General features: G+C 41.0%; 1 protein-coding gene across 4 annotated transcripts in view; it reads left to right on the top strand.

The window, feature by feature from the left end:
- MYO1B (myosin IB) overlaps positions 1-14749 on the top strand; it is a 189540-nt gene that overhangs the window by 161184 nt on the left and 13607 nt on the right. For 2 of the 4 annotated variants that reach the window (XM_058710880.1, XM_058710871.1), the window contains exons 21-26: positions 2770-2838; positions 4571-4657; positions 4904-4990; positions 6786-6872; positions 10542-10616; positions 11941-12075. In XM_058710880.1, coding sequence (XP_058566863.1) covers positions 2770-2838; positions 4571-4657; positions 4904-4990; positions 6786-6872; positions 10542-10616; positions 11941-12075 — 540 coding nt within the window. The remainder of the gene's footprint in view (positions 1-2769; positions 2839-4570; positions 4658-4903; positions 4991-6785; positions 6873-10541; positions 10617-11940; positions 12076-14749) is intronic. The other 2 variants (XM_058710887.1, XM_058710897.1) reach the window with 2 other exon arrangements.

Below are 14749 nucleotides of genomic sequence, written 5' to 3'. Positions count from 1 at the left end.
TAGCAGCCCTGAAAGTGGCTTAATTCCAGAAAACTGATGCTACATTTTAGTAGAATTCTGGATTTGGTGAAAGGATTGGATTTCCTTTAGTCCTCAGATTGCTGGCCCTATTATCTATGGGAAAAGACTTACAAATAAAGTATGTTTAGTTAATTGACATGGAATTTCTTTTGGGAATTTTGTTCCTTACTTGATTATAGATATTTCATTGGAGGCATAACAAGTTTGAGGGAAATCTGAAGGTTTGCCTTTAGGCTGGCTTAAACTTAGGCTGTGTTCTCACAAGTGAATTTTGTGATAAGAACACTACTTCTGAATGCTTTTTCATTCTGTGCTTTTTCTCTAAAGAATCGGAAGATGAATTGAATTTGCAATCACATCTCCTTTAGGATACTCTCTTTTTCTGCTCTGGAAGAGTTTTGCTATGAAGCAGTGTATAATCAGGACACAGTTTTGCTGACCTATTCCCATGTAATACATTTTAGTGTAATATGTCCACGTTTGAGAAATTAATGAAATATTTAAATGATGAAGCCAAAGGAAAAAAACTGCTTCAGCTTTAAAAGAGTATCCTTAAAATGGTTTGAAAGGGTACAGCCAATGGTACTACAGCTGTTCACGTATGAACCTATCCAGCCACGATGGGAGATTCATTCATATGTATTCTGCAGAGGCACAGAGGACTGTTGTCACTAACCTGTCTGTGATGGATGCTCTTCTGTGTACACAGTAATGGCACTTGGCTCTTCTGCAGATTCATAATGCTCTGTTTTATATTTGCCTGAGAAAGGAAGGACCAACACATAGCCAGTGGTCAGGGAACCCTTTTCGTCATTTTTTGTTTGCAGATCATTAAGAAAATCCAAGTTGGAAAGTGTAGTGAATTCATCTGTCTTGAATTCAACAAATGCTTTTGGAATACCTACTCTGCCAGGCTCTGGGGATAGCAACATGAACCAAACTGATGCCTGACCTCATAGAGTTCATACCTAGTGAGGGGCAATATGCATGCAAGCAAGTAAATAATCAGAACAATTATAGACTATAGTCAGCTGGGAAGGAAACAGATTACTGAGATAAAGAATAGTGAGGAGATAGGATATAAATTTGGATAGTATGGTTAAGGAATACCCTCTGGAAGGGGGCATTTCATTAGAGGGATGAGAATAAACAAAGCAATGAACGAAGAGAGCAGGTGCTATTTTACCTTCCCTCCCTATATAGAACTTTTATATCTCCAAGTGAAAAAAGGAGCCACCATATAATGTATCATTAGCTCATGATGGTGAGTTATAACTAGTATTAATTGGGAGAATAGAAACAAATAATAAGCCCAACTTTTAGAGAAGGTATTAATTTCGCTCTAGTGTTAGTTACATCTGTTTTAGAATTTGAACTAAATATCTCAACCAGTTAACTACATGTTATCCAAGCTAGTGATTAAACTCAACCTTTTTTCTCAATCGAATAACTCAAAGATTTTCTGAATGTCCATTTTCAGTTGCTGATTATTTTAAAATCCATATTCTGTTATATTTTATAGCTCTATGAGATGAATTTTTTTAAGGTTTGTTTTTGAGAGAGAGCACGAGCGAGCATGAGTGGGGGAAGGACGGGGAGATAGGGGGTAGAAGATCCAAAGCAGGCTCTGTGCTGACAGCCACAAGCCTGACGTGAGCCTTGATCTCACAAACCGTGAGACCATGACCTGAACCAAAGCTGGTCGCTCAGCTGACTGAGCCACCCGGGTGAGATGAATTTTAAAGTAAGATAGAGTTGTTTTCAAGCCATTTAGGAACTTCAGAAGAAAACATCAAGGTATCAGATGCATGTCAGAAGTGATGGTCAGATATCATAGATATAGTTTGTTCTATAGCCACGGAATATTACTCTGTGAGGAATCTTGCCGAGTTTCTAGCTCCTCATTTGACCGATGAGGAAACCGAAGTCCAGAGGAGGTAGTGATTTGTCCAAAGTCCTAGGGTTCTCTTTGTCTTTCTGTCTGGCATTCTCTTTTTGTTCTGCTGCTCATGTGTTGATAACATCACTCTGTGTCCTCTGAGCTTCCCAAATCTAGCCTAGAGGGCTGGAAGGCATGTGTCCCACCTCAGAAAAGGGAGCTGAGCAATCCAGCATTTCCAAAGTGAGAGAGGCACAGCATGACTTCATGGCTTGGTTAGAAAAGCTGTGAAATTTCATCACAGATGACGACATGCCGGTGAATATTCCACATTAAATACAATACGAGCTCACTTTTCTAGGGATGGTATTCCAGTGGCCTCCACTCTTCCGAGTAGAAGTAAAAAGGGCCTTTGGGCATTGATCTTGCCGTGCCCACATGCATGGCCTGCCGCACTGGGTTTTCTTTAACCTTCCCCGCCTGGAAGTAACTTTGGCTGTATCTCAACCTACTTGGTGCTCGCTTGACCCTCCCAGGATGTGGTTTCTATTTTACATTGCTGATTGATACCCCGTGCAAGTCCTTGAGTGCAGGAATGGAGTTGGAGTCACTTGTATAACCTCATAGTTCAATTAAAGTGATACTCATTTAATTATATTTAGCACCCTTGAAACATACTCCGGATTAACTGTAATAATTTTGGATTGTTTGATATTTTGGTTTCTTTACATATTGGTTCCCAGGAGGAATATGGGAGATTAAGGGTTAATTGCACTAAGTGAGCAAGTACTCTGTCTCAATCCTTGCAGTAGTAGGTATTATAGATGTGTAAACAGAACTGGTAACAATCTCCCCCTTTTGTCCCACAGCAACAAAAGAGGTATCAACAGATAAAGAGTTCTGCCTTGGTAATTCAGTCTTATATCCGGGGTTGGAAGGTGAGTTTAAAAGAAGTGAGCCTTATTTATTGGGGGTTTTTAGGTTCTTCACAAAGGAGGATGATGTCTTTAAGGTCACCCTGCAGGAGGGAGCTCCTCATCTCCTGCCTACCCTGTAAACAGTCAGATGGAAAGAATAAATATTATGAGCTACACTGGGGCCCTTGTGACCATGTGTTGGCCGCATCCTTCTAACTGGCTCTCTTCTCAAGAGCTTTGTTCTCGAAGCAGGAAGTCTTGAAATAATACCGTACATGATTTCAATATCCTCTTGCCCCCCGTTTGCAAGGGAAGTGGTAGTCCAGAAGGCTGTCTGTCAACACTGTTGCCTCCGCACCTGTGCGTCCTGCCCGGCCCAACTCCTTCCATAACTTCCTGGTGACCATCTTGTGGGCTGCCTTGTCATGATCAAAACATCCTGAGCTCTGGCCATTCTAGTCGGGATCACAGTGTACCCATCACCTAGTTCCAGATCCTGGCTGCAAGGCTTGGTTCAGGGGTCAGCAGTCCACAGCCTATGCCTGTTTTTGTACAACCCCAGAAGGAAGAATGGCTTTTATGTTCTTAAAGCATTGTTTAAAATAACAGCGAGAACTTTTCATGACATGTAAAAATTATATGGAATACAACTTTCATATGAATATATATACAAATATAAAATGTATATAAATATGTATACAAATAGAAGTACAAAGTTTATATAAATAAAGTTTTATTGGTACAGACCCTTGCTTATTTATTTACATCTTGTGTGTAAATACATCTTGTGCTTTAGCGCTCTGACAGCAGAGTTGAGTAACTGTGATAGAGACCTATAAACGGGAAAGCCCAAAATACCATCTGGCCTTCTGCAGAAAGTTTACTGTCCCTGCTCTAAGTCAAAGAACCTTCAGAGCCTATTCTGACCACTTTCCTACTGGGAGATTTCTGCGGAGTGGGCTAATCCAGAGGAGCTACTTCAAGACAATTCCCAGGCCCAGAACCCCTTCAGAGGGTACAACATTGGGCCGGGAGTCCAGTAGCATCGATCGACCTTTGTCTAGGCCATGGGTCAATTTGGCGGCTGTGCGATAGTAAATGCCAGAATATAAATGCAAGCACATAGAGTAAGTGAAATCACTGCCTGCAAGTCCTTCTTTGACCTTATCACTGGATCATGGGTCCGTGTCTCCAGTCTAGAGCCTTCAGACATTCCGAGCCCACCTCCCAACCAACATGTCCTCCGGGCCCCCATAAAATCAGTTTCTGGTAACTGCCTGGGAGAAGCCACTGGTTTTGGACTAATGAGATTTTCTTTAGCAAGTTTTTAAACCTCTCTTTTGCATAAAAAGTACAGCTGAGGTGACGTCGTGTACAACAATGATGAAGGTGGTAAATGGGTTTTGGAGCACTGGAGATCCTCCAACCGCATCCCGAGAGCTATTCCTTCCATCTGACGTGCACCAGCTTCTATGGCTCGTGCTCACATTTCTCCATGTCCCACGTTAGGGCCCAGGAGGCCGCTGTCTCGGTCTGAATGGGGGCCACACTGTTGTGCTTAGTGACCTCTTTATTTGCTGCCTTCTCATAGTCCCTTTAGGCCGAATAAGCAATGTCCCCTTTTCCTTTCAACGATAGATCTTTCGCTTGAGAGTGGATGTTATGACTGTCTCTTGCAAGTATGTTTTTCAACCAGTATGGCATCTCACTTTTTGTTAACTTCCTACTTTCTCTGGGTGATTCTTCACCTTAGGCCCGAAAAATCCTGCGGGAACTGAAGCACCAAAAGCGCTGTGAGGAGGCAGCCACCACCATCGCGGCCTATTGGCATGGTACCCAGGTAGGCCAGACACTGCCCCCTGGAAGGCAGCGGGGGCGGGTGTCAGAAATTGTTTCACTGGCTTAAGCTACTGAGCACGCATTTACCTGTCTCTCTCTCTCTGACGTTTTGGTGTGGGGTGGTGGCACACGCTTTCGCGTTTGCTGTGTGATGGTGACCGGTGTCTTTCTTCTCTCTCCTTTGGGAACCAGCAGTAACCTTTCCTGCCTTAAACTTTTCTGTAACTCCTTTTCAAATGCATCACAGGCGCGAAGGGAACTGAGCCGGCTGAAGGAGGAGGCTAGGAATAAACATGCTATTGCAGTTATTTGGGCTTACTGGCTCGGATCTAAGGTACTTGATTCGCACATCCCGTTACTCCGTCCCGGAATCGGCAATAACCAGTTTGTATCTTTAGCCTGTCAGGGGGTGAATGCCTACAGTTAACAGGGCCTCACCCCGGTGCATGTCCTAGCCGCCGGATCGAATAAACCTGGATGTGGTAGTGTAGTAGTGCACGTTAGTAGGGGCCCTAAGCATGTGTAGGCCAAAAAGACTAATTGCTTATTAATGAGGCACTGGTCCAGTTGCTCTTTAACAAAACAAAACAAAAACAAAAACAAAAAACCCTCAAGTAACATGCATGTTTCGTTGTTTTTTTTTTTCCTTCCCTTTTCTCTCCCCCCGCCCCCCAGCATATACCAGCAGTTTTCTAGAGATATTTTTGTTGGGTGGGGGGTTGGAGGGGCATGTTGGGAATGTTAAGATTTGGGCTTCAGTTGGTCTTCTGCAACATGGTGACAGGAAGAACACCTTTAACGCATGCCTTAAAAAATATTAATCCACGAATGAAATTGTTTTTTAGGCTCACTGTGGCCGCCATTGATTATTATAAGCAAAATATTGTATGCGAAAAGAATGATCATTTGTGATTGAACAGAAAGCTGTGTTCATGCAAAGCTAGCTATCATTGCCGCTGAAGAATCCCAAGAATTTCAGCTTCAGCTGTTTGTGTTCAGAAACAAAGGCCTCCTGAAATACTCTCACTAATCCCCAGGCAGAGTCGTGGGCTCTGTGAACATTTCACATACCCCAAGGGACGAGACTTTTAGATGTTTTTGTTACTTAGAAAATCAAAGGTCATCTCTGCTAAAAATGTGTATTCCAGTTAGAAACATAAATATCAATATAATCCTATGTTTTTAAGTTTACCTTGTCAGCATTATAAGTCCATCTTGTGAGAAAAATGAGAAAAGTCAACATTTGCCTGTATAAGGATCTTAATTTGCCAAAAAAACTTACCAGAGCTGTTCATTTGTGTCCCCCCCTTGAAAAATCTGTGACGAACAGGCTAGTTCCTTTAGTAATCAGAGGGAAATGTCCTAGCTGAGGCAGAAGGACTCTTAGACAGTTATCCCTGGGGTTTCCCCACTGAAGTAGCCCATTTCCTAGTCTGAGTACCAAAAGTGGTGAAAGATCACTGCATGTTTCATCTTTCAAAGTAGCATGCTTCAGATTGACTGTTCCCTAAGATTAATTTTTAAACCATAAGTCGTTTCACTTTTTATCTTGCTTCAGTGTATTTCACTGTCCAGGGCCTTAGCTCACACTGAATTTTGATATGTGCTACTTCTAATTTGCTAATGGGAAAGAAACAACTTTATTCTTTCCATGTTCTAAATGGTTGTTCGCAAGAGTTGTCTTTTTGTACGTGCAAATGAATGAACACAGGAATTCCTAGACTCTCTAGTCCTGGGTACTGGCAGCAAAGGAAAGTCTGCTGAAGTCACTAGGTGCCACTCACAGCTCTAAGGCTTGGATAACGGAGAGAGTATGGAGAATAGAAGAAGGAGAGAGAATGAGGAGGGAGGAAAAAGGGAAAACTGGAAGTAGGGGGGCAGAGGCGTGGCTTACCTCCAGTACCACATAGATTGCCTTCCTCTGGAACAGGCTCAGTGCACTAAACATGCAAAGGGCTGCACCAGACTTATGCGGATTCTTTGGGTTTAAGTGATTATGCCCTATTCTTCTATCATTCTGAAATCCTTATTCATAAGTTGGCTCTTCTGTTTGGTGGGGTATCTTCTTCTGGTCATTTGTGCTGTCTGCATTGGGCCGTCTCTTTTATTTACTATCTAAAACGTTCTAGGCTCGAAGGGAATTGAAACGCTTGAAGGAGGAGGCTAGGCGTAAGCATGCAGTCGCTGTCATTTGGGCTTACTGGCTTGGACTGAAGGTACTTCCCCACCCCTTCTTTCTGTCCACGGTGAACTCAATGAAGCCTAGCACTTACTAACCCGGAGAAAATGATTGATGATGCTTGCTTATGGTCTGCACAGTCTTTTACAGTGTCACCTTGCCTAATTCCATTTCTTTTTGAGAACAAACCTGTACACTAATATTTTCTGATGTTGTTGTGTATTTCTTTAAATAATAGGTTTAAAGTATCTAAAGCATCTAATAAGACATTTTGTTATCCAAGTCCTATTTTGTATTATCTTTATGAAGATGAAGTTTGTGTTTTGTTTTTTGTTTTTAATTCATGAGACAGAGTTACAGTAGTTGAGCTAAAAGCTGACCCATGGTCTACAGTGGCCAGCCAGGGGATATCTGGCTTTTGTTCCCCTTTGTCTGCCTATTCTGCTCCAACGATGGCTCCTGGAGCAGAGTGTTCTACAAAGTGACTGCCATTCTAATTGTTCAGCTTAGAAACCAAAGGGTTTTGCATTAAAAGTACAGATTTTGGCAATTAAGACCAGCAGTGGCTCATTCGGGTTAAAGAGAACTTTAGATTCAAATGCCTTTTAATGTAGGGCAGGGTTTATTTCAAAGTGGTGCTTACTGCTTCAGGCAAGATACGCGTAAGTAAACATGACTGAGCCCCAGAAACAACTTTTTGCCATTGAGAACAACTTTCGGGCAGTGTAAAGATTGTGTCTTCCTGTTATTCAATAACTCATCACCTTAGGGTACCATCCATATTGTCTTTTAGGAATAATTAGGCCCCTATTTGACACTATTCCTCTTTATTATTTTTGTTATAACCATTCATCTTCTTCTAAATATTTACCATCCAGGAAGCCACTGACTCTGAATCTAAACAGCATCAGCAGTATCTGTATGTTCTGCTTTTGAGTAATCTGCATTTTCCCCTGAAAATTTAGCCTGTAAACTTTTAGTGAATTAACCTTTTTGATTATACTGAATATTCATCAAGTAATGTTTGAAGTACTTAAGAAGTAACTTAAGTATGAATTTAAGATGTTCTATTTCAAGAATTCTAAACAAGTTCTAGAACTACTTTTTTTAAAGGATTTTATTTCCCATTTTACTCACTTGTTCTGATTTGCACCCTGATTTTCATAAAAGGAAGGAACCAAACATTGAGTCAGGATTTTTACCCTGTATAATATCTACCAGCAGAATCACATTTGTCTTCAGTTTCTGGGTTTAACTAACTGCATATGATTTCAGAAAATCTTTCCATCTTAGGGGTGTATGCTAGTAACCTATAAATCAAATTCAGTTTGTAGGTGAATGGTGTTGTAGCTGAAGTTAACTGGCCCTACTCTAGACGTAACTGCCCCCCCCCCCCAGTTTCCAATAAAACAGAAGTATTTTAATATGTCACCATTATCATTGTTCTGAAATAAGATTAAACTTCTCTGAAGTCCAAGAATGTAATAATTTTGTGCTTGTTTTTTTAAAGAATGATGTTGATAAGAGCAGTAGTTTTGCCCTTTTATGTGATTAGGTTCTTGTGGAATTGATTACAAAGTTCAGTGGATCATTTTTGGACTGCCAGGGCCCGTGAGGGGAGCCCATTTTATATGTCAATGTGTCACCAGCCTTTTCTATTTATAGCTGTATTTCTGGAGAATATTTCAGGGGAAATATTCCTGTGAATATCAAAAAGCATGTTGCAGTGAACTCACTTACAATGACATTCAACTACATATGGTAGGACTTCCAGTATATTTCTATGGATATGTTCACATGAAACCTTACTCTAACTTCTCTGCTTCCCTATGCTATTAAAATTCCAGGAGCCAATTAAAAGGTACCATTTTTCTTCCCTTTGTCCCTTCTAACTTTATTAGTTTGAGATTTGAATCTAGCAACTCATTGGCTAAAGGAGAAAGGATAATCAGTACCATAGAATATGAACAAAAGGAGGAACTTCCTGTGTGGTATCTGGGGGAAAAATTTTTTTTTTTAATTTTTTTTTTTTAATGTTTATTTTTGAGACAGAGAGAGACAGAGCATGAATGGGGGAGGGGCAGAGAGAGAGGGAGACACAGAATTGGAAGCAGTCTCCAGGCTCCGAGCCATCAGCCCAGAGCCTGACACGGGGCTCGAACTCACGAACTGTGAGATCGTGACCTGAGCTGAAGTCGGACGCTCAACCGACTGAGCCACCCAGGCACCCCGGAAAAATTTTTTTTTAAATCTATTTTTGAGAGAGGGAGGGGCAGAGACAGAGAGAGGGAGAGAGAGAGAAAGAGAGAGACAGAGAGACAGAGAGACAGAGAGACAGAGAAGCCAAACAGGCTCCACACTGTCAGCGCAGAGCCTGATGGCAGGACTCGAACTCATGAACTGTGAGACCATAACTGAGCCGAAACCAAGAATCGGATGCTTAATTAATGACTGAGCCACCCAGGTGCCCCTGGAAAAAATTTTAAACCTTAATAATCCGTAAGCGTAGAGAATGGGTCTGGCACTTACATGCCCCATGGGACCAGGGAGGTCACAAGGATGAGGGAAGTAGCAGATGGAAGGTGGATCAGGAAGGATGGGGCCCTGAGCAGTGTGGAGCATCCTGTCCCATAAAGGCAGCCACAGCTCCTGTGGTCTCGTCTTTGCCATGTGGGAATGGGGCTCACCGTTGCTAGATCTTAGAAAACTTGAAGAGAAACGTGTAGCCTGAATTTTCCGTGCGAAGTGCTTCATTTAAAAATAGGCGTATAAAACATTTTTCTACAAACTGAATTTGGCTAGCAGGTTGTGAGCTTGGATTTTGAACATGTGCAGTTAAACCCAGAAAAGTAAAGACAAAAGAAAAAGGCAAAGCATGTCTGAATTATTCAAATAGGCTGGTGTTTTGCTAAAATCTAACGTTCTCATTGACAGCCGAGTGACAATCGGTATTTTAAGTAGTGTTTAGTTTTCTTTTCTCAGTTTCAAAACTTAACTGTATCATTCATTCATTCGTTTGGTAAATACCTCACCTAGTGAATTGATTTGTTGAACACTAGTGTGCAAAGTGCATAGGACAGTGTAGCAAGGAAGAAATAGGGAAACTAAAACTGTAACATGTCCTGAGTGTTGTGATAGTGTTAGTAGAAACTCGGACAGGAGTAGAGATGAGAGAAAAATTAATGCAGTTAAATGGGAGATTTCTAATGGGAGACCACAAGCTTCTTTTTAAGTTCTTATTTTTAGGCACAATGAGCTCCCAGCACACGGCACTGAAGTCCTGTCTTCGTATGCAGGGCTTTGGAAGCTGTGCTGGAGTTCGTCAGGCATTTTCTTTTTACCTTTTAAGAACAATTTGCAGTGAAAATTACCTATGTAATTTTTTTTCTGATATGTATTTTGATTTGTGATGAGTTTATAGCCATGCCTGTAGAGTGTTTCTTGTCAAATCTTCAGGCACTTTAAAAACGAATTGAGAGGATTTAAAACATTAGAACATTCTGGTATTACCACTTTGCAGCTCTCGTTTCTTTTTCTCTGATTTAAAATCCACTGTCTCAGTGTGCTTCAATCATTTTACTATATCCAGAAAGTCACTGATAAATTTGACTTGTTCCACCTTTTTTTCCATTTTTGATAGAAGTGTATCATATGGGCACCTGCTGGTCACATGTTAACCTCTGTGTTCTGCTGCTTCTATTTAAAGGTCCGTCGGGAGTACAGGAAATTCTTCAGAGCCAATGCTGGAAAGAAAATTTATGAATTTACGCTTCAGAGAATTGTAAGTCTATACTTTCTATGCGGCTAATTAGCATTATAGGACTAACTAGTGAATAGCACCACCTCAATCATAAATGGCTTGTTTGGTAACTATTAAACCCTAGCCGTGACACTGAGAGATTGTGACCTTCTATCATTTCCCCTCAAATTCAGGTAGAATTGTGTCAGGTTAGCGGCCCACATATGATCAATGAAATGTTCTTTGACAGAGAGAACGTCCTCTGGGGAAGGGGAACCCAAGAAAGCCTGGTGTGTTGGTTCAGGCTACTATAATGAAAATACCATAGACTGTGTGGCTTAATAAACATTTATTTCTCATAGTCCTGGAGACTGGGCAGCCCAAGATCAGAGTGCCAGCATGGTCTGGTTCTGGTGAGGGCTTTTTCCTAGTTTCCTCACAGGAGAAGAGAAAGAGAAGCAAGCTCTTTCCCGTGTCTTCTTATAAGAGCAGTAATCCTGGGAGCACCACCCCTTGTGACCTTACTCACCTAATTGCCTCCCCAAGGCCCCATTTCCTAACACTATCCCATTGGGGGTTAGGATTTCAACATAGGAATCTGAGGGGAACACCAAGATCTTGCCCTGCTGAACTGCCACAAGCTGCTGCAGGGCCAGGTTGGTCAACGAGGAGAGCAGGGTTGTGCCACGATTCCAGGATGGATTCTAAGATTTCCCTCTGGCTTCCAGAGAAGTATATGTAGTGGTAACGTGCAAGCTCTGGAGCCAGCTCACTCTGCCATGTACAGATTTACGGCTTGAGCAAATCACTTAACTTCTGTGAGCCTCATTCTTGTCGCCTGTAAAATGGAGTGATAATTGAAAGCTCTTACAGTTCCTGGCTCATATTCAGTACTCTAGAGCAGTGCTGTCCGATAGGACTTTCTGCAGCAGTGAAAATGTTCTAGATCTTTGTGGCACAGTAAAGTCTAGCCACATGTGGCTGTTGAGCACTTGAAATGTAACTAATGTGATTGATGAACTGGATTTTTAACTTTTTTTTTAATTACTAAAGATTTAAATAGAAATAGTCACAGGTGGCAAGTGGCTGCCTATTAAACAATGCAGCTTTCTAGTGTTAGCTGGTGTAAGTATTAATTTTAATTTTAAAATTAGTATTCTTCTTTTCTCTTAACCACTTAGTGGAGCTTAGATTTTCCCAACCAATACAGAGAGTTAAAAAGAGATTTTCCAGAGGAGTTGCAACATTTTATAAACTAAAACTTGCTAAATTCTACCAAGTAGTTTGCTTGATCCTGGTTTATGTAAAACAATGACTTTTCTGGTATATTTTACTTATCTAGCATTTTTTGTCAAACTCAACACAGGTGCAAAAATACTTCTTGGAAATGAAAAATAAGATGCCTTCCTTATCTCCAATAGACAAGAACTGGCCATCAAGACCTTACCTATTTTTGGATTCTACTCACAAAGAACTAAAAAGGATTTTCCACTTGTGGAGGGTAAAAAAATGCCTTGTTAGGTTTTTTTTTCAGAGACTTCTTAACATATATTTTGAGCATTTGAAAAATGTTATGTAAAAGCAGATTTTTAACCATGCTCTTCCTCTAACCTCTAAGAGACGTATCTGAGGACCTTGGTATTTTTGAACCATGCACTGTACTTGGCTTTGTGTGAGAATTTCTAGAGCAGCCAGGTGTTCCCATGACTGTCACCTGTCATCCTTGTCTGGAAAGGAGAGTGTGCATGGCTCCAGTGTCTTTCCCTTCCAGATTCCAGTTGCTTTAAAGTAGTTCAGGTTTTTGTTTTATTTTGATGTGTTTCTGTTATTCATCTTTACCTGAAGGAATACTGCCAGAGATAGAAATAATAAAATTTGAACAGGATATAGTTAAATCTGGAAGATTGTAGGAGTTTACTTTCTAAGATGTATTGAGTACGTGCATAAACGTATGCGAGAACACTACATGTTTTGATGGACGGACTGGGGAAAAAAACGGCTTTAGAGTGCCTCACAAGACATCAAAGAGATTAAGTTTCCCTCAACCTGAATTAAATGGAAGCTAAAAATCTATTTGACATTGCCTTATATTTTTAGCTTCCTTAATTTTATGAGAGCATAACGTGTTATTTAGGTGTTGCCCAGAATTACGTGGGTTACTTATATAGATGTTGACTTTATTTTAGTAGTTCAGTTGATATATGGAATGCTAAATATGCACAAGTGTCAGATACGATATAATCATTAATATGATAACCATATAATCCTACAATATAATCATTGAAAGGCTTATTATATTTGGTAAGTGAATGACTGATGGGTATCACTTCCAGGAAACTCTTTCCTGCTGGGCACTGTAGGCTTGTCCCTTTCCAGAATTACATATGTAGAGTGACATTATCACTGAATAGTGTAATATTGGTGACACAGCATGTGGAACGGGATTCTCCCTTCTGTTCCCTAACTTAGTGAGTCAGTTTGGTGAAATTCACCAGTGTCTCAGTGCTCATCTCCCTCTTTGAGTCTGACAGTGAGACTATTTTCAGAAATAACGATGGGGAGCTTCTAATACCAGGAGTCTGCTCTGCCTCTGCTCTCCCCTGGCCCCTGGCCCTTACCTCCCTTGCATTTGGGGATAGAGAATGAGAGGGATGTGTTTATTCCTGAAAGGGTGGGCAGCAATGCTAACATTCCTTTATACAATTATATCAGTGGGTCTCAACTACATTTGTAACTGAATGTCTTAGAGTTCATCTGAAACACCTGGCCTAGGGGCACCTGGATGGTCGGTCGGTTGAGCGTCCGACTTTGACTCAGGTCATGATCTTGCAGTTTGTGAGTTTGAGCCCGATGTCGGGCTCCGTGCTGACAGCTGAGCCTGGAACCTGCTTTGGATTCTGTGTCTTCCCTTCTCTGCCCCTTCCTTGCTCACGCTGTGTCTCTCTCTCTCAAAAATAAATAAACATAATAAAAAATAAAAATAAAACAACCTGTCCCTGCCCCTCCAGCCACCCCCTGTGTCCCTTCAGTACCATCTCAGAATCCAGCCAAAGGAGAGATTTCTCAGGTTAGGTGTCCATACCGTAAAATGGCAATAGGGGATTCAGAGTAGTATTTTTCAAACCAAGGGTTGTAGCATATTTGCGAGTTGTGAAATCAATTTAATAGATTACTGACCAGCGTTTTAAAATGAAGTACAGTAGAATAGAAGATGTCCACATGGCCAACCGACACATGAAAAAATGCTCAATATCACTCATCATCAGGGAAATACAAATCAAAACCACAATGAGATACCACCTTACACCTGTCAGAATGGCTAAGATTAACAACTCAGGCAACAACAGATGTTGGCGAGGATGCAGAGAAAGAGGATCTCTTTTGCATTGTTGGTGGGAATGCAAGCTGGTGCAGCCACTCTGGAAAACAGTATGGAGGTTCCTCAAAAAATTAAACATAGAACTACCCTATGACCCAGCAATTGCACTACTAGGTATTTATCCAAGGGATATAGGTATGCTGTTTCGAAGGGATACATGCACCCCCATGTTTCTAGCAGCACTATCAACAATAGCCAAAGTATGGAAAGAGCCCAAATGTCCATCGATGGATGAATGGATAAAGAAAATGTGGTGTGTGTGTGTGTATATATCTATACATACACACACACACACACACACACACACACACACACACACACACACACAATGGAGTATTACTCAGCAATCAAAAAGAATGAAATCTTGCCATTTGCGACTACGTGGATGGAACTGGAGGATGTTATGCTAAGTGAAATTAGTCAAAGACAAAAATCATATGACTTCACTCATATGAGGACTTTAAGAGACAAAACAGATGAACCTAAGGGAAGGGAAACAAAAATAATATAAAAACAGGGAGGGGGACAAAACAGAAGAGACTCATAAATATGGAGAACAAACTGAGGGTTGCTGGAGGGGTTGTGGGAGGGGCGATGGGCTAAATGGGTAAGGGGCATTAAGGAATCTACTCCTGAAACCATTGCTTCACTATATGCTAACTAATTTGGATGTAAATTTAAAAAAATAAAAAATAAAGTTTAAAAAAAATAATAGAGTACAGGGCATGTTGAAGGAATTGTTTTGCGAAGCTTTTGTGTCAGTTGTCTATGTGTGTGCATGTAAATCAATGTGTGC

This window comes from Neofelis nebulosa, chromosome 2, assembly GCF_028018385.1.
Source record: "Neofelis nebulosa isolate mNeoNeb1 chromosome 2, mNeoNeb1.pri, whole genome shotgun sequence".
In the NCBI taxonomy this organism is placed as follows: domain Eukaryota; kingdom Metazoa; phylum Chordata; class Mammalia; order Carnivora; family Felidae; genus Neofelis; species Neofelis nebulosa.
Note: the sequence above shows the minus strand (reverse complement) of the source record. Positions and strands in the feature narration are given on the sequence as shown.